The sequence below is a fragment of the Cnephaeus nilssonii genome (genome assembly GCF_951640355.1).
Source record: "Cnephaeus nilssonii genome assembly, chromosome: X".
NCBI classification, from domain to species: domain Eukaryota; kingdom Metazoa; phylum Chordata; class Mammalia; order Chiroptera; family Vespertilionidae; genus Cnephaeus; species Cnephaeus nilssonii.
Genome location: NC_137071.1, coordinates 74,896,337 through 74,917,147, shown reverse-complemented (window position 1 = coordinate 74,917,147; position 20,811 = coordinate 74,896,337). Strand labels below are relative to the sequence as shown.

Sequence of the window (20,811 nt, the reverse complement as noted above, 5' to 3'; positions counted from 1 at the left end):
TCTATAAAAGACAGTATCACATCTACCATATTGGCCAGTTCACTCAACAAATATTAAATATTCCATTGTCAGTCACTGTGCTAGGTGCCAGGAACACATTGAGAAGAAAACACATTTGGTCTTTACCCTCATTCTATGCTAACTATACTCTGGTCCAATTAGCAAGTCTTGTTTTAAAATTTTCCACAGGAAACACTGGCCGCTGTGGCTCAGTTGGTTGGGCAGCATCCTGTGTACTGAAAGGTTGCTGGTTCGATTCCTGGTCACGGCACATGCCCAGGTTTCAGGCTCGATCCCCAGTTGGGGGCGTGCAGGAGGCAGCCAATCGTTGTTCCTCTTTCTCTCTCTCTCACTCTCCCGCTCTAAAATCAATAAAACATATTTTTAAAATGACAATTCCACAGGAAGTTACTATAATTGTGGGGTTATCATTTACCATAAAATGAAAATTTTAATGTCTACTAGTATACTTGGATCATAAACAATAATAACTTAGAATTAAAAAATAAGCTCAGGTCAGCCTGTGGAATGGATTCTGGGTTCAATTCCGGTCAAGGGCATGCACCTCAGTTGCAAGCTCAATCCCTGGCCCTGGTCAGAGCACATGCGGGAGGCAACCAATCAATGTGTTTCTCTCACATCAATATTTCTCTATCTGTCTCTCACTCCGTCCCTTCCACTCTCTCTAAAAATCAATGGAAAAATATCCTCGGGTGAAGATTAACAAAAACAAACAAAACAAACAAACAAAAAATAAGCTCAGTAATAACAACAACTCAAAACACCATTTCCCATATTTATTCTTTGGTTTGGGGCGTTTGTGGGTGCACATTTGTATACGTGTGTGTAGTATGTGTAAACAAGCATAAATCAGAATGGTTGGTAACATCAAGAGAAAAACTTCAATAGGCGAATTCCATTGCCAGAAGGAACTAATTCAGGTGTAATTATTATTTAATATTTACTTATTCCCAATCCAAATAACAATGAAAAGAAGCCCACTTTTAAAAAGAATGGGGTTAATCTATATAGTAAAGCCAGAAAAATAAAAGCAAATGGTAAAAAATCAAACCAGAAAGAAATTAGAACAGGGGTGTTGAAATTCCTGGAAATAAACCCTCTTTAAGCACTAAATTAAATAATTTTAGTCTCCTCCCATGACCACAACAAAATTACAACTAAACTACAAAACAATGATCATTGAGAACCTCCTGAAGTCTAGCTAAATAGAAGTCTTATAACTGAGGATATACAAAAGAAGCTATAAGATTGATAGAAGAGGTGAAGACAAGACACTGAATGGACTGGAGGAGCAGGAGGGCGGAGTCCCAGCCCCACACAAGCCTCCCAAGTACAGGAAGAGAAGTTCTGGGAAGAAAAGTCCCACAATTTCTGGTTGTGAAAACCAGCAGGGATTGTGGCTGAGAAGATTTATCCAAGTGAGACTGAGGGCTGCTGGAGTCCCAGGGGGTCCTCTTACAGGGCCTGCACATTAATTTACTTGCTGATGGACTCCGAGCTCCAGCACTGGGGCAGCAGCTAGAAAAGCACCAGGGACTAACAGGAACTATCTAGCTTCAAGAAGAAGGCTTGGAAGGGAAGCTTTCTCCTGGACAGAAGTGCTGTAAGAAGCCATTGTCCCTTCCCTGAGCCTTCCCCCATCCAGCCTGCAGGCATAGGCAGGTGCCAAGTCTGAGTCTCCATCAACCAGCTAACAAGGTTGGCTCTGCCCTGGTGATCCCCTGAGATTCTGTCCCACACAATTTGCAGGCCCACCCAAGCCACTTCCAAGGGCTTTTCATCAATGACACACCCAAAGGGTAGACTTAGCAGACACAAGAATGCCCCACTAACGTGAGTCCTGTTCCATAGGGTCAGCCACCAAACAGCACCTACACTATAATTATGGCCATTCCTCACAGCCAATCACCTGATGGTCAATCCCTCCCATTGACTTGCCAAAAGCAATCAAGGCTCAAGTACAATAGGAGGGTACACACAACCCACACAAGGGACACACCTGGAACACCCACTGGGCCTCACAGGACATCCTATATAATAAAAGCCTAATATGCAAATCGACTGAATGGCAGAACGACCGGTCGCTATGACATGCACTGACCACCAGGGGGCAGGCGCTCAATGCAGGAGCTTCCCCCAGCTTGCAGACCTCAGGCAAGCCAAGGCAGGTGCCAGAGAGAGGCGACCAGCAGTGGTGGTGGGGGGCGGGGACAGCAAGTAGGTAGCGCCTGGCCGGCCAAGGCAGGTGCCAGTGGGGGGCCCCCCTGATCAGCCCTGATCATCGGCCAGGACTAGGGACCCTACCTGAGCATGAATTTTGTGCACCAGGCCTCTAGTCTACTATATTAGGCCAATCTACCAATACCAGAAGACATGGCACCTCTACCTAACACATAGAAACAAATACAGGGAGACAAAGAAACATGTCCCCAAATGAAAGAACAAAACAAAACTCCAGAAAAAGAACTAAACAAAATGGAGACAAGCAATCTACCAGATGCAGAGTCCAAAACACTGGTTATAAGGATGTGCAATGAACTTAGGGGAAGAATAGATGATCTCAGTGAGAATGTCAACAAACAGATAGGAAACATAAAAATGGAGATAGAGGCCCTGGCTGAGTAGCTCAGTTGGTTACAGCATCATCCCGATACTCAAAGGCTGTGGGTTCAATCCCCGGTCAGAGAACATACAAGAATCAATTAATGAATGCATAAATAAATGGAATAACAAATCCATGTCTCTCTCTCTCTCTCTCTCTCTCTCTCTCTCGCTCTCTCTCAAAATAAATAAATAATTAAAAAATGAACATAGAAAACATTTAAAAAGTCAGAAATGAAGAATAACTGAAATTAAGAATATATTATTAGTGGGAATAAACTGTAGATTAGATGACGCGGAGGATCAAATCGGCAATTTGGAAGACCAGGTAGCAGAAAACACCCAATCAGAACAGCAAAAAAAAAAAAAAAAAAATCCCCCCAAATGAGGACAGTTTAAGGGGCCTCGGGACATCAAGCATACTAATATTCACATCATAAGAGAAGAGCGGTGCAAGGAATTGAAAACCTATTTGAAGAAATAATGGAAAACTCCCCTAATCTGGCAAAGGACATATACAAGTGTAGAAAGTGCAGAGAACCAAACAAGATGAACCTAAAGAGGCCCACATACCAAGACACATCATAATTAAAATGACAAATGTTAAAGAGAGAATCTTTTTCTTATTTTTAGACAGAGAGGAAGTGGAAGAGAAAGAGAAACATCGATTTGTACTCTACTTATTTGTACATTCACTGTTAGCTTCTTGTATGTGCTTAAACTGGAGATTGAACCTGCAACCCTGGTATATTGGGAGGATGCTCTAACCAACAGAGCTACCTGGCCAGGGCCAAAGAGAGAATCTTTAAAGCAGCAAGAGAAAAGCTGTCAGTTACCAACAAGGGAACTGCCATAAGACTGTCAGCTGATTTGTCAACAGAAACTTTGCAGGTCAGAAGGGATTGGTACAAAATATTCAAAATGATGAAAAGCCAGGACCTACAACCAAGATTCCTCTACCCAGCAAAGTTAGAATCATTTAGATGGAAGGACAGATAAAGAATTTCCAGACAAGAAAAAGCTAAAGGAGATCAGCACCTAACCAGTATTATAAGAATTGTTAAAGGGATTTCTTTACGAGGAAGAATAAAATGATAAAAAATATGAATAATAGTCCTGGCCAGATTGCTCAGTGGTTAGAGCATCGACCCCTAGACCAAAGGGTTGTGAGTTCAATTCCTGGTCAAGGGCATGTACCTCTGTTGCAGGCTCAATCCCTGGCCCAAGTCGGGGTGCAAATAGGAGGCAACCAATCGACGTGTCTCTCTCACATGGATGTTTCTCTCTCCCCGCCTCCCACCTTCCCTCCACTCTAAAAAAAAAAAAATCAATGGAAAAAATACCCTTGGGTGAGGATTTAAAAAATATGAATACTAAAATGGCAATAACTACATACCTATCAATGATCACTTCAAACAAATGGATTAAATGTTCCAATCAAAAGGCATAGGATGTCTGAATGTATAAGAAAACAAAACTCATACATATACTGCCTACAAGAAAAACCACTTCAGATTGAAAGACACACAACCTGAAAGTAAAGGGATAGGAAAAGATATTTCATGTAAATGGAAACAAATAAAAAAAAAGCAGGGGTAGCAGTACTTGTATCACACAAAATAGACTTTAAAACAAAGACAAAAACAAGAGACAAAGAAGGACCCTGCAATTCCACTTCTGGGTATTTATCCAAAGAAACCCAAAACACTAATCTGAAAAGATATGCATTTCTATGCTCATTGCAGCATTATTTACAATAGTCAAGATATGGAAGCAACTAAGTGTCCATTGATAGACAAATGGATAAAGGAGTGGTACAACCTTAAACTAATACAAAATAATACTGAATGTAAACTGTAATTGAAAAATAAAATGTAAAGATATAAATCTTAAAGTAAAAAAAAAAAAGAAGTGGTACATATATACAATAGAATATTATTCAGCTATAAAAAAGAAAAATCTTGCCATTTGTGTCAACATGGATGGACCTAGAGGGCATTATCCTAAGGCCATGGTCAGCAAACTGTGGCTCGCGAGCCACATGCAGCTCTTTGGCCCCTTGAGTGTGGCTCTTCCACAAAATACCACGGCCTGGGCGAGTCTATTTTGAAGAAGTGGCGTTAGAAGAAGTTTAAGTTAAAAAAATTTGGCTCTCAAAAGAAATTTCAATCGTTGTACTGTTGATATTTGGCTCTGTTGACTAATGAGTTTGCCGACCACTGTCCTAAGGGAAATAAGTCAGAGAATGACAAATACCATATGATTTCACTTATATGTAGAATCTAAAGAACAATATAAATGAGCAAACAAAAACATAGATACAGAGAACATTTTCCTGGCTACCAAATGGGAGTAGGGTTGGGGGGATGGGTGAAAAGAGGGAAGAGATTAAGATGTGCAAATTGCCAGTTACCAATTGATATTTCTCTCTCACCTCTCTCTCTCTCTCTCTCTCTCTCTCTCTCTCCCTCTCTCTCTAAAATCAAATTTTTTAAAAAAAGAAACTAGAAAATGAGCAATATAAACCCAAAGTAAAAAAAAAAAAGGAAGAAAAAAACCATAAGAACAGAAATCAATAAATTCCAAACAATAAAACAAAACAGAGATAAAACAATGAAACAAAAAGTTGTTTTTTGGGGGAAGGAAAATCAATAAAATTGATAAACCTCTAAGAAAACTAACCCAAAACAGCTTCATTGAATAATTTTCCCAAACAGTTAAAGAATTAGCAAAATCTTTTTGAGAAAACAGATGAGGAAATTATTTTCCAACTCATTTTATGTGGCCAGTATTACCCAGCTACCAAATCAAAGAATCTATAATAATAAAAGGGTAATATGCTAATTAGACTGGGAGACCTTCCAGACAAAGCCATGGTGGCGGGGCCAAGGCAAAGGTGGTTAGGGGCAATCAGGCTGGCAGGGGAGGGCAGTTGGGAGCAAGCAGGCCAGCGCGGGGGGTGGGGGGGGCAGTTGGGAGCGAGAAGGCTGGCAGGGTGGGGAGTTGAGGGCGAGCAGGCCAGTGGGGGGGGGCAGTTGGGGGTGAGCACACCAGCAGGAGGGGGCAGTTAGGGGTGATCAGGTCTGAAGGGGGGGACAGTTGGGGGCGATCAGGCCGGTAGGCAGAGTGGTTAGGGGTGATCAGACAGGCAGGCAGGTGAGTGGTTAGGAGCCATCGGTCCTGGATTGCGAGAGGGATTGGGCCTAAACTGGCAGTCGGACATTCCCCGAGGGGTCCCAGATTGGAGAGGGTGCAGGCTGGGCTGAGGGACACCCCCCCACCCCTGTGCACAAATTTTGTGCACCGGGCCACTAGACTATATATATAAAAGGCTAATATGCTAAGTGTCTGACCGTCTAACCGGTTGCTATGACGTGCACTGACCACCAGGGGGCAGACGCTTAACACAGGAGCTGCTGAGCTGCAGTGACTTGGCAGCGGTGGTTCTCGGGTGACGCACCCTGAAACCAGAGAGGAGGGAGCCTGATTCCTCGAGGGGCCGTGCGATTCCATCTTTGACCGTGGATTATGTTGTTGCTGGGGCACTATCGGCCCCAAATCTGGTTTACTGTGCCGCGCCAGCACAGCCAAGGGTTTGGCGAGCCTGAGCAGGGGTGACGAAGGATGGAGAAATGATAGACAAAGAGAAAAACCTGGGTCTAGGTGGATCTTCTGTGCTTTGCTGAGGCCACAGAACAGATCCAGACTGCAAAACTGAGGCTTTATTTATAATCAGGGACAAACAAGGCAACTGACAATGTTCTTGTAAGTTTCACTTGTTTTGACAGCACTTGCTGCCCCTCCCACAGCCCACTAGCAACCCAGGAAAGATCTAGGGAGCAGTCACAAGATCAAACTGGGACTTGTTTGTGACTTTGCCTGCAGGTCAGTCCGAGGCTTAACCCTATAACTGCTCCCAACAGTTTACTGCACACTTGCATTTGCGTTCCACACCCTGTATGACAGCAACTTTGCAGAGTGCCCTCTCACAACCCACGCCCCTCTGGGGATGTCAGAGAGCTGGTTTTGGCCCAATCCCCACAGGCCAAGCCGAGGGACCCCACCTGCTGAAGGGACCCTGCTCACTCCACAGACACTGGGGAGGGACCTTGGGAGGTTGGCTCCAGGGTGTGTCCGGCCCATCTCACCCAGTCCCGCCCTGCTGGCCACCTTCTAATTAATTTCCTTTCAATGTGCATGAATCCATGCACCGGGTCACTAGTTGCAGTATAAAAAGGATAACTACAGAGGAGAAGAAAGGTGGGTGTGGCTACAACATGGCAACAGAAAGAATCCTTGATATAGATGGTTTTATATCTTGGCTGCATCAATATCAATATCCTGATTGTTGCATCATACTACAGTTTTGCAAGAAAACTGTAGTTTGGAAAAACTATGTTTCAGAATTTTGGGAAAACTGGGTAATGGTTATACCAGGTCTCTCTGTATTACTTTTTACAACTGTGTGTGAATTTACAATTCACATTCTTCCTACTACCTGGAATGCTCTTCTACAACTAGCTCATTCATTTCTCAGATCTCCAATCAAAATATCTTCCTTTAGCCCTGGCTGGTATAAATCAGTGGTTAGAGTGCACTGATTTTAGAGAGAGGGAGGGGGAGAGAGAGAGAGAGAGGTGAGAGAGAAATATCAATTGGTAACTTCCTTTAGCCCTGGCTGGTATAAATCAGTGGTCAGCCTGTGCACTGAAGGGTCTCAGGTTCAATTCTAGGTCAAGGGCACAAATTGGTTGCAGGTTCGATCTCCTGGCCCTCGTCAGGACACATTCGGGAGGCAACCAATCAATGTGTCTCTCTCACATATATGTTTCTCTCACATATATGTTTCTCCCTTCCTCCCTTCCACTCTCTCTAAAAATCAATGAAAAAAATATCCTTGGATGAGGATTAACAAAACATATATACATAGTTATATCTTCGCTCTGCCCTAGCCGGGTAGCTCGGCTGCTTAGAGCATTGTCCACACCAAGGTTGCGAGTTTGATCCCTGGTCAGGGCACATACAAGAAGCATAAATAAGTGAAACAACAAATCGATGTCTCTCCCTAAAATCAATAAATTAACACTTAAGAAAAAAATACCAACCAATTGTACTGTATGGACTTTATTTGTATACTAATTGAGCAAACTAAAAACAAACCCCACATTTAAGAGACAGTAATTTGAACACTGGTTAGTTATTTGATATTAAGAGATAACTATTATTTTTAGACAATAAAATGTGGCTACTGAAATATATATATGGGTGATTTCAAAATAATTCTAGGTTTGCTTCAAAATAATTCAATTGTGGGAGTGTGTATGGAAGGGAAATAATAGATGAAACAACATTAGCCACAAATTGCCAACTACTGAACTGGGTGATGGGTACATGGAGGATAGGTAGGGTGGGTAGGATCGTTATACTATTCTCTCTACTTCTGTATGTTTGGAATGTTCCATAATCAAGTTCAATAAATAAAGTGACACAGTTATTTTCTCATCACCTTGGTTATTCCCTTCAGAACACTTATCACAATTTCTTATCACCCTATTTTTTATGCAATTGTTTATTTCCTGTCTCCTCCACCTAAATGCATGCTCTATGAAGGCAGGAACCAGATCTGCAATGCTGATCTGTATATCCAGCCAGCTAGTGACAAAAAAATGAATGAGTGAATGAATGAATGTCCCCTCAGGATTAGACTGACTCTTGGATTCACTCACTTTAGACAGAATATGAACCTTCTGCAGGCTTGCTTATCATGAAAATTCAGAAGACTTTTATCATCATTCCTCATATTTCACACTACATGCAAGTGCGCCCAATATGTTTCTTCATTTGACAAATCTGCTCATACCACTTTACAGATATTCAGCTGATATTTAATTTTGTTAGAACTATAATCTAATGGGCCCAACAAGATGTGATAGCTACAAAGAATTTTATGGTGGGATCCTGAAATAGTGATAATGAGCAACATAATGAATATAGCAATTTTGTGGACTCAGCTGAGTTGACATCTACTAACCACCAATATCAGCCTAAAGAATTACAACTGTCAGCAGTCTCAATTATGCCAAATGTCAAAATTTATTTCTGAGGACATTCTTCAAAATTCCAATTGATGGGCAGGAGGGAGCCAGGCAGGGCTTTCTGGAAGAGCAACCTGCATGTTTCCCAAAGTGTAGGTCCTAGAGTGGCACTGTCCAAAATGGCTGTCACTGACCTCATGTGGTTATTGAACACATGAAATGATATTAGTGTGACTGAGGAACTAAATTGAGATGTGCTATAAGTATAAAATACTCACCTTACTGTGAAGATATTATATACAAAAGAAAAAATATCAAATTTTATATTGACTACATGTTAAAATTTTAATATTTTGGATATATTGGGATAAAGTAATTAAAAATGTTAAGAACTAAAATAAGAATAAATAACATCTCCTGGAGGTGACCATGTTTGGCAAGGTGCTCATTGTGATAGGCCTAAATAAGAGGCAGCAGTAGTGTAGAGGGACTTCTTCAATCTCCTTTACTAACATAACACTCCATGCCCTTTGAGAAGTCCCAGGCTAAAAAAGTCCTTTCTAGGTTTTATGGTGCACAACTCTAGGGTCCTGACCAAGTACTTCAAGTATTTGAGCAACTTCAAAACTCAAGAAAGTTTTAATCCCACCCAGTCATCCCCATACAACTTCCTTGACCAAAATCTCCATTTCCGTGGGGGAGAATAAAAGTCAGGCACATTGATTTCACATAAGAAGTCAACTGTGTCCTTGACATCTGGGATTGGAAGCCTATGGCTCTTGTTTCAGTCAAGTACACATACATCTATGCTCCAGACAGTCACTTGCCAGAGCTAGGAACAGCAGTTTGACAATTGATCCAAGATAATAAATACGCATCAAGGATTGTATTCTATTCTATAGCTTTCTTATTACCAAGACCAGGAAACAACATGCCTCAACTATCAGAGTCAATATAAAAATACCTACCACACTGCTTACATTTTCCATTATGTTACTCAGTATCATTATTTAAGTATCCCACCCATAAAATTCTTGGACATTTTTGCCTGGAAGTATCTAAAGAGTTTTATGAAAATAAAAATTACATAATCACCCAGCCGGTGTGACTCAGTGACTGAATGTTGACCTATGAACCAGGAGGTCATGGTTCGATGCCTAGTCAGGGCACATGCCTGGGTTGCAGGCTTGATCTCCAGTAGGGGGTGTGCAGGAGGTGGCTGATTAATGATTCTCTCTCATCATTGATGTTTCTATCTCTCTCTCCCTCTCCCTTCCTCTCTGATATCAATAAAAAATATATTTTTTAAAAGACGACATAATTCCATATGCCTTTAGCCCTTTGGCTGCCAGAAAGCAAGGGATACAGTTAAAGTAATACTAAACTTCTGTAATCCCTTTATGCCACTTTCTTGGCACAATTACTATCGTCCTTAGTTCTATAATGCTTCCGATGTATCTTAATGAACCTTTTGTACGCTGACGATCATGAAAAACACTTCAAATCCTTTCTTGAAAGCTGGTAAGGTATTAAAATTATCACTGCCAACTTAAACATCAGAGAGCATTTGCTAAATACATAGCTTTAATGGAAATGATTCCTTTAAATATTATATTCTAACATCAGATAATGTTTGAAAATTAATTCTTTTTTTCCAATTTTTTTTATTAAGGTATTATATGTGTACATATCTTACCCATTGCCCCCCCACCCCACTCCCATATATGCCCTCACCCCCCAGAGTTTTGCATCCATTGGTTATGCTTATATGCATGCATACAAGTCCTTTGGTTGATCTCTTATCTTCCCCACCTCTCCCTAACCTTCCTGCTGTAATTTGACAGACTGTTTGATGCTTTACTGCCTCTGTATCTATCTTTTTGTTCAACAGTTTATAATGTTCTTTATTATCCATAAATGAGTGAGATCATGTGGTATTTTTCTTTCATTGACTGGCTTATTTCACTCAGCATATGAAAATTAATTCTTAAAAAAATCAACCAGCTCACCACCTAACACAATCACTAGTACCTTTTTTTATTGATTGATTTGAGAAGTGGGGGAGAGAAACATCATTCTGTTGTTCCATCCATTCATGCATTCATTGGTTGATTCTTACATGTGCCCTGACTGGGGACCAAATGCGCAACTTTGGTGAATCCGGACAATGCTCTAACCAACTGAGATACCCTGCCATGGTTCTAGTAGCATTTTTGTGTCTTTATATCATCTGATGATAATCAACCAACAGTTAAGCCATTTCCCAAAGCCAAATTAAGGACTAAAACTTCCCCTTAAGCATAGAAGGATGTTATGACCAGAAATGCATCTAATAACTTGAAAAAGTTATTTAACTATATTCAAAATAAAGTGATACAAGGAAACAAGGACACTGCCTTGTTTTACTATGAATAATTCTAATTTCATTAGTCAAGACCAATCTCTCCCTCCATAAGTATTATAGGGTACAGACTTTCATAAAGCCTTAAAAAGACCATGAATTACACTCAGATTATACAGCTTGGTCAATAAATAATTCATTGAATCCTCAAAAAATCTTAATATTATTTTTTATGGTTTCCTCTAATAAGTTAGGTAGTGATTGACAGTACAACAGTTGTGCCTAAAACCTATTTGCTCTTAACATAATCTAGGGTGCACAAATCTATGGTCCAAGTGGAAAACCTGGTTTAGCAATTTATTTTATTTTAGAGAGGAAGTGAGAGAGAGAAAAACATCAATGTGAGAGAGAAACATCAATCAGTTACCTCCCGCACATGCCCCAACCAGGGATTGAACCCGCAACGTGGGTATGTGCCCTGACCAGGAATCAAACCCACCACCTTCTGGAATACAGGATGACACTCCAACCAACTGAGCCACATCAGTCAGGGCCTGGTTTAACAGTTTAAAGGATAATATGCCTTGTTTTCCCCCTAGCTAATGATGTGTTTTCCAAATGGCTTTGGATCAATCCTTCTCCCAGTTGTTCTGAAGAGGCCAGATGACTGGCTATGTCCATCCAATGAGAAAACTAGCTTCTCCTTCACCCTTTCTTTCCTTTAGCATCAGGTATAAGTGCATCCAAAGAGCACGGGATGTTAAGAAACACAAAGAGAAAATAAAGTAATCTAAAATGTGGTGGTATTAAAAAAAATCTCCCCACCAGGCTGCTTCTCCCCCTGCAGAAAAAAAAAAAAACCTCAAGAATTTCGACAGCTTTTGGCATATGCCAAATACATGGAGTTAACTAGCCAAAGGATATAGTTCTTAGGAAAATTTTAGGCAACCAAAATTAAGAATTTTCCCCTCTTTGCCTACCCAGAATAACTAAATAAACCAAAGTTTGTTGAGAATCGAGTCAAAAATTTTAGTATATATAAAAGTTTTAAAAGTTAGATGAGATATTGTATCAGCAAAAAATTTAAAGGACAATACCCAGAATTGGGCAAGTTACTTCACCTCTAAGTCGCAGTTCCCTCATTCATAAAATGGGGATAGTGAGAATAACAACTCATAGCAATGTTGAGAGGATTAAATGCGAAGTGTACAAAATGCTTAGCACTGGAACTAGCATATCTTAAGTACTCACTATACATTAACTGTTGTTAATATTGTTATTACTGCTGGTTAGAGTGGAAATTGGTTCAACTTTTCTGGAGGGCAATTTGGCAATAGGCATTCAAAAGCCTAAAAAATGGTATATACCTTTAACCTAGTAATTCCCCTTCCAGAAAATTATCCTAAGAAAATAATCAGAAATGGTCAAGGAGCCCAGCTGGCCTGGCTCAGTGGTTGAGAGTCCACCTATGAACCAAGAGGTCATGGTTCGATTCCCAGGTTGTGGTTCTATCCCCAGTAGGGGGCATGCAGGAGGCAGCCAATCGATGATTCTCTCTCATAATTTATGTTCCTATCTCTCTCTTCCGCTCCCTTCCTCTCTGAAATCAATAATATATATATATAAAAGAGGTCACCAGGTTGATTTCCAGTCAGGGCACATGACCAGGTTGCAGGCTCCATCCCTAGTAGGTAGGGGGCATGCAGGAGGCAGCTGATTGATGTTTCTATCTCTCTACCACTTTCCCTTCCTCTTTCTCTAAAATCAATAAAAACGTGTGTGTGTTTTTAGCCCTAGCTGGTTTGGTTCAGTGGCTAGAGCATTGGCCTAAGGACCCAAGGGTCCTGGGATCGATTCCAGTCAAGGGGTAAAGGGCACATACCTTGGTTGTAGGCTGCTTCCCTGCCTAGGCCCTGGTAAAGGCTTGTGCAGGAGGCAACCAATCAATGTGTTTCTCTCACATCGATATTTCTCTCTGTCTTTCCCTCTCTCTTCCACTTTCTCTAAAAATCAATGGAAAAATATCCTCATTGAGGGTTAAAAAACACATAAAAACATTTTCTAAAAAGAGAGAAAAAAAGAAATGGTTAAAGATTTACATTCAAGGGTTTTCATATTAAAAGCATTAGATAAAAAATTGGAAATATCTAATAGGGACTTGTTTAGCTAAAATTATGGTAAAACCCTAAAAAAAACTATATTGTTTAAAAGCTGTTTAAGTCCTGGCAAGTGTAGGTCAGTGGTAGAGTGTCAGCCCGCACATTGAAGGGTCTGGGGGGGGGGGGGCGGCGTTGATTTCTGGTAAAGGGCCCTGGGAGGTGTGAGAAGCAACCAATCTGCATAGCTCTCACATTGATGTTTGTCTTATTTTCTCTCCCCCTCCCTCCCTTCCATTCTCTCTAAAAATCATTCAATCAATAAAAGTTATTTAAAACCATGTAGACTAATTATTAAGGGGAGAAACTATTCAAAATATATTGCAAAGTGAAGAAAGTTATAAATAACGTGTCTTATATTTTTGGGAAAAAGTATATAAACACACACACAAACATCTGGAAGGTCATACATCAAAATGAAGTTTGTCTTGGATGGTAGAATTTGGGGGGATTTCTTTTTACCCTTCATTCTGTTCTATATTATATTTCACATTTTCTGCAATAACATCATCACCCCTTCTTAGCAACATTTATTGTGTTGAATGGACAAAGATCTAAAAACTTCAGTCCTATTTCAAACCTCACAATAACTCTATGGGTAGATACCACTTTACAGTTCAAATTGTTGAGACAAAGAAAGGCTAAGGATTCAAATCTGGGTTCTCTGAGTCAAGGGCCTAAGTTTTAACCTCTCTTAACTATTTGTGTGTGCTATACCATATGCATATTTCTTTAATAACTGGACAGTAATGGATGATTCTGACTTCAGAAGAAAAGCCATTCTGCTCAAGAGAGCATCAACCCCCGAGATTCTGCCAAACTGCAGAAAATAGCAAAACTCTAGTCTCATTTCAGGATGTGCTCTGCAGTTCCCCATCTGATGAACCACAGCACCCACTGAGCTGCCCTGTCCATGATCTTTAGAGTCTAAGAGTCACACAGGGCTGCAGTTACCATTTCTGCAGTGCAGAAAAGCCAAAGTTTGGTTGGGAGGGGAAGCTCCATAGGCAACATACTTGATTATGTTCAATGAGGATTTCAGAACATCCAAGGAACCAAAAAGCTAATGATTAAGCCAGAAACAAAGAAACCTAACCAGTCAGCAACTTTTCACATTGGGCTTAATCTTATCCAATGTTTCCAGGCATGTTACTGTCCAGTTGTTTAAAAATGAAATCATGCTTACACCTCATAAAAGTAGATTGAGATTGCTGATAAACTCAGATAAATCAATCAATTGAAAAATAAATTGCTCACCCCTTCCCCTCTCCCAATATAGTCTCAAGTTCTGGTGTGTTGCACTACACAGAGGGTGAATAAAGTTTTTGTATTTTTCCTAGAAGCATACTAAAAGGATTTAATAACCACAGTCCTATAAGGGGACCAACGCCCCCCCCCCCCCAAAAAAAAAACCACCTCTAAATTAAAATCATTCTTGTCCCCTAGCTATACTGCCATTTGCAAAGTCTGGTCATGTTTTGTCTTCTTTATTTAATACAGCCCATGAGTCATAATGGTGTGGTCAACGCTAAAGACAGCAGCTTGACTAGCCTCTTTTGACTAAGGTATTGCCTGGTTATGGATGGCATCAATGTTTGCACTATTATTTGCATCACAACCAGTGGCATAATCAAACATTCAGAAGGAAGCTGCCCACTACAGATGAATGCTTTTATCAGCAGGGTCTACAAAGTATAACAAGAGTTACACTTTGGTAATAAGTTTAAATAAAGAAAAATGAAAATGAAAGCCTTTAGGAAAACATGCTGAAAGCAATCTTAACTTATGTAACTAATCATTAGGTTTGGTGTAAACTTTCCCCTTAACAGATGACTAAGATTGTGAACACTGCTCTGATTTGATCAACAAGGTAACAACAAAACATAAAGTAGGCCTATGAGAACCACAGGATTCTACATTTAGGTGGAAGGGTTATGGAAAGGCCCAGACACACCAAGTTATCTCTAAGATGTCCTCAAGGTGCAGGAGGGTGGAAGTGTGTGTGGTGGGGGGAGGGGGGAGGGGGGGAGGGGGGAGGGGGCAAGTTTAATTAGCAAGGCAATGAAAAAAAATCGAGTTGCAAGACACTATGTGATCCAGGTCTTTGATTCCATCATTATCTTTCCTCAATTATCTTAACATTGAAAACTGTTGACTTAATTTCCCACACAGCAGCAAGAGAAGTGGACTCATTCGGGATAGACTGGACTACTAAAATATATGCTTTTGTATTATCTGTACCAGTAGCTGCATTTGGGGAAGGTCAAGAATTCTAGGATTAAGGTTCCCTAAGATTTTCTGGATGGCTCAAGCTAAGATGCAATGAGGATGTAGAGTTAATGCATCATTGCCTGATCAACTAGATGTAACATAAGTATGGCTCTAAGATTCTAAACATGCGATTCTGAAGTTGTGAAAGCCAACGCTTGCCAACCTACGGAAGTCCTCAGTAATAATTTTGGCGCCCTCAGCACATGTTAATTTCCCTCAATACCAAACCCAACGTAGTTTCTAATTGATAAGCTGCTTCTTAGATTCTAGAAACACCAGGAGGGCTCCGAACTCAGTACGTTCTCCCATGCAATCTGGTCCAAGAGGAACTTGTCCAGCCTGGCTGGCCCAACAGCGAAGCGACAAAGCCACGTGTCCCAACCGCCCCGCCGAGGCTAAGCGTTTTTCCCCTCTCGTCGCTTTAGGCAGCCACTATCCCCCGGCTGGGTCCCCCAACCCTAGCCTTCAAACCCAGAAGCTTCGCCTCAAGCTCAATCTTGGCTCCACCCCACCACCACGGTGAGAACCAATGTGACACCCCCTCACCCGCCGCGAGAGGTAAAATAACGGAAACAGTCCCTAGAGCACGCTAGCTTCCCCCCCACCAAATCCCTGTCCCTCAGCACCCACGCGGCAGCCCCATGCCTCCTTCTCTCTGCCGCCCACATATCACCCTGCAGCTCGGGCAGGTGAGGCGGTCGGGATCCCAACTGCACCCTTACCAGGTCTCCTGGTTGCTGAATTTCTTAGTCACCACCTTGCCTAGCTCCAGGCCCAGGCGGTCAGCAATTTTCTGGGACAAGTCCTGGTGGGAGCTCCCGCTGAAGATTTTGATGTTCGGCATCTTGGCCCACTGCGCTAGGCACTCTTTGCTCAGCGATCACTGCTGCTGCAAGTCCTGAACCAAAGTCAGCCCAGAGTCTCAGTACTGAAAGCTTCGCGTTGCTACTCCGCCATCTTACGTTCCCGCCGGGCGCGCGGCTCTAAATTGCCCAGTGCCCAGGAGGCGGGGCCAGCAGGGAAGTGTACACCCCACTCGCTCCGATTAGCTGACAGGCAGCGAGGGACGGATCCCCGCCGTAGCTCCGCCCACTGCCAGCCAGCTCAGGTATTAGATGGAGGCCATGAAAGGGGAGAGGCTACAACTAGCCCTATCCCTGGTAGCTAGGCAGTGGGGGGGGGAAGCTGGTCAGAGAGCGCTGAAACATTCAGCGCTTGAGGAGGGGTGGAGGGATGCTGGTGACGTGTAGGGCCAGAGCGTTCCTCTAGCGGGAAATCAGCCACGCTTTTTCCCCTCTTCAGCACCAGAAAGTAAGTCTGGCTCTGGTTTACAGTTTCTTTTCAGAAAATCTGTTTAACAGGATGGCAGCCACAGTCAGAATGAAGGGGAGATTTCTGAACATGAGTTTGCATGTTTCTGAACATGAGTGATTTTTATCACTGTGTAAGGACGGGGCCAAATTAAAACACGTTGCCATCACAGGCCCATACAAAGAGTTTGTTTGCCCTTTGCAATTATGGCAGTTTCACCTTGGGGTGACAAGGAACACCACCTGAATAATCCAGACACTGCAAGAGAAAGCTGTGGTTTTTTTGTTTGTTTCTAACGCTGGGACCAAGTATGTTCAAACGAGTGAAGGAGTAAGAATTTTCCAAAGTATCTGGGCAATAAAGGTCTGATTTACGGAACGCTTGGAAAAGAGAGAAAATACAGTGTATTTATGGGACTTTGGATAAAGAGCCCTGAATGAATCAGAAAACCTGGCTTTTGGCCATATCTGCCTCATGTGAGCCTCAACATCATCATCTGCAAATTGCTAATGTGGCCTTTTACACCATGCTTTGTGATGATACGTACTAATTGGACCACAGAGAGCTTGCATTCTTATACCACATTTTCATTAGGTATATTCCAACCATGATTTACTAGTAGAAGTAAGAGAAATGTACAATTTTAGAGTACAAATTCATACAATTTTAGAATTGTACAATTTTAGTTATGAGCAGCACATTCTTCGCTGCTCGGAAGAAGACAGATTTGGCAGCTCAGGCAGAAGCTGCCAAGAAGTGACCCCTCTCCCACACACTACAGAATTTTGAAGGAGCAGCAGGGAAGGGGGCCACTGGGAAGGCTGTACCAAAGAGGAGGAGGGGAGGTGACACCAACCTGATTATTATTTCCCTCACTTTAAATGATATATTTTACACATATGGATGTCTCAACCCCTCCAAAAAAAAAAAACAATATAGAAAGGACTTCAGAAATCTACTAGCCTCATTTTACATATGGTGAAACTGAGGCCCAGAGATGAGAAGTGATTTGTCCAAGTGGCAAAGGCAGAAAACACTTAAAGCAGCCTCCTGTCTTACCCATACTGCCATTGTCAGTGGTGTCCATGGAGGAACTCTCTTTTTGGACCTCTTGTCATACTTTTACAAGTTTAGAATTTACTGTAGGCCTAGGTATATATAAGTACTTGGAGAATGAAATAAACTGCAAGGCAGAATATTAGTAGTCTTCCATCACAGTTCATTCATCAAATATTTACTGATTGTTTTATTGCATTCCAGACAGTGTGCTAGACATCCAGGGGACTATAAATTATTTGCCCCCAAGTAATTAGCTTATTCAGTAAATACAGAGTGTCCCCAAAAATGTATATACACTTTAACAGCTGCTGGCTCAATTTTGAAAATGAAATGTATGTTAATAAACACTGCCTTTATAGTTATTCAAAGTGTGTGTATACATTTTGGGGGGACACCCTATATTTATTGTGTACTTTCTATGTGCCAGGCTCTGTTCTGCGCACAGAGAATACAGCAGTAAACAATAAAAAAAAAAGCCTATTCTCATGGAGTTTACATTCTCAAACATCAAACACATAAATAAGAAAAATATATGTCAAATGGTGATAAATGCTATGGAGGAAAATCAGGCAAGGAAGTGGGATAATGTGCCAGGGTAGTAGTGGAGGGAAGGGAGAGGGAAATTTCATTTTATTTTTTAAAATATTTTTCTTTTAATTTATTGATTTGAGAGACAGAAAGAAATATTGAAAGTAGGGTAATCAGAGAAGGCCTATCTGGGAAGATAACATTAAAACAAAGACCTGAAGGGGGACTCTTTCCCCCTCCCCACAAGGGAGTGTGCTGTGAAATTCTTTCCCCTTCACCACGTGGGAGTCTGTACTTGTTCTTCAATAAATTTCCACCTTTGCTATAAAAAAAACACACAACCCCCCCCCCCCCACACACACACACAAAAAAAAAAACCACAAAGACCTGAAGAAGATAAAGGAATGAGCTATTAGATTATCTAATAATACACTTTTTATTTATTTCATTTTTTTATTAAGGAATTATATGTGTACATATCTTACCATTGCCCCCCCCACCCTACTCCCATACATGCCCTCACCCCCCAGAGTTTTGTGTCCATTGGTTATGCTTATATGCTTGCATACAAGTCCTTCGGTTGATCTCTTATCTCCCCCACCTCTCCCTAACCTTCCCGCTGTAATTTGACCTTCTGCTTGATGCTTTACTATCTCTGTATCTATCTTTTTGTTCAACATCTAATAATACACTCTTTAGATTAAAACTAAACATCCCCTTTGGGCAAACACTAGGTAATCTGATCCATAAATTCCAAAATGTGTTTACAAATCCTGTTTTCCTTGTTTCTTTTTTCTCTCTGAAAGGTAACCAATGTCAGGGCATGGGGGAGGGGCCTTAGAATACCTCTTTAGGGGTAGGTGGGCCTTAGACAATATCTACAGTAAGGTAATACTGAGTGGAAAGTTTAAAGGAGACTTGAATTAAAATAATTTAGAAAAAAATTACCTCAGACCTTTAAGGATGGGTGAATGTGGACTAATTAGACCACCAGTAAAGGGGCAATGTGTATGGGGTGGGCATAAGGATCCTAAGGGATGAGGGTTTGAAAGGCATGTAGCTGAGTTATATATACATAGTGGTAGGTTCTGTAAGTTTGATATAATTCAAAACAAATGTATTGAGATCCTTCTAAATGCTAGGGCTTCTGGAGAGTGGGTACACAAGAGATGAATAGTACACAATCCTTTCCCCCTAGCAGGCAAGAGAGATACTTACTGAAATAAGGTTAAGCCCGGCCTTCGTGGCTCAGTGGTTGAGAGTTGACTTATGAACCAGGAGGTCACAGTTCGATTCCCACTGTGGGGTGGCAAGAGGAAGCCAATCAATGATTCTCTCTCATCATTGATGTTTCTATCTCTCTCTCCCGCTCCCTTCCTCTCTGAAATCAATAAGCATATATTTAAAAAAAGAAATAAGGTTAAGTATGGAGGCATGAGAAATGTAATCAAATTGAGAGGATTTGAAATAGTCCTTTAGGAAATGGGCTTTGTAAGACTATAAGGATTGCAACCTGGGGATAGAAAGCTGAGATAAGAGTTTTAGCAAAGGCCCCAGGGCTGGCAAATGTGGGGGGAGGGGAGGGGAGGAGGGGGAGGGAAGGTAGGTTGAAAGCTTAGAAAAGGCAGGCAACTACAAGCCTATGAAGGTCAATTTTATCTGTCAACTTGGCTAGGCTGTGGTCCCGGTTATTAAATCAAACACTAATCTAGGCATTGCTGTGAAAGTATTTTATAGATGGGATTGACATTCATAATAGTTGTCTTTATGTAGAGGAGATTTTCCTAGACAATTTTGGTAGGTCTGATTCAATTAGTTGGAAGGTCTTAGGAGCTGAACTGAAGTTTCCCTGAGGAAAAAGGAATTCCACTTGTGGACTGCAATTTCAGTTGTTGCCAGATAATTTCAGCCTGCCTCTCCTGATGGCCTGTCCCATTGATTTCAGATTTGCCTATCTAGCCCCCACAATGGTATAAGTCCGTGGTCAGCAAACTGCGGCTCTCGAGCCACATGTGGTTCTTTGGCCCCTTGAGTGTGGCTCTTCCACAAAATACCACGGCCTGGGCGAGTCTATTTTGAAGAAGTGGTGTTAGAAGAAGTTTAAGTTTAAAAAATTTGGCTCTCAAAAGAAATTTCAATCGTTGTACTGTTGATATTTGGCTCTGTTGACTAATGAGTTTACTATAAGCCAAGTCCTTACAATATACCCCTCAATGTACATCTCCTACTGTGTCTGTTTCTCTGGTTGACTGACCCTGACCCATATAAAATCAGATTGTGGCGAGCTTTGAATGCTGGTCTCAGGGTGCTGAGGGTAAGGGCTAGAGCCCTGAGGAGGGGAAATTTGATCCCTAAACTGGAGAGAAAGGGGAACACATATATTATTTTGTTCTAGAAAAGGCTGAAACCCTAGCCCAAGCATGTCAAACTCGTGACCCATGGGCCACATGAAGCCTACAACAAATATTTTTGTGGCCCAGCCAATATA

At 41.5% G+C, this 20,811-nt stretch overlaps 1 protein-coding gene across 2 annotated transcripts in view; it reads right to left on the bottom strand.

The window, feature by feature from the left end:
• PRPS1 (phosphoribosyl pyrophosphate synthetase 1) overlaps positions 1–16,398 on the bottom strand; it is a 34,086-nt gene extending 17,688 nt beyond the window's left edge. For both annotated transcript variants that reach the window (XM_079764900.1, XM_079764901.1), the window contains exon 1: positions 16,148–16,398. In XM_079764900.1, coding sequence (XP_079621026.1) covers positions 16,148–16,269 — 122 coding nt within the window. In that variant the 5' untranslated portion in view covers positions 16,270–16,398. The remainder of the gene's footprint in view (positions 1–16,147) is intronic.
• Between the last annotated feature and the right edge of the window lie 4,413 nt (positions 16,399–20,811).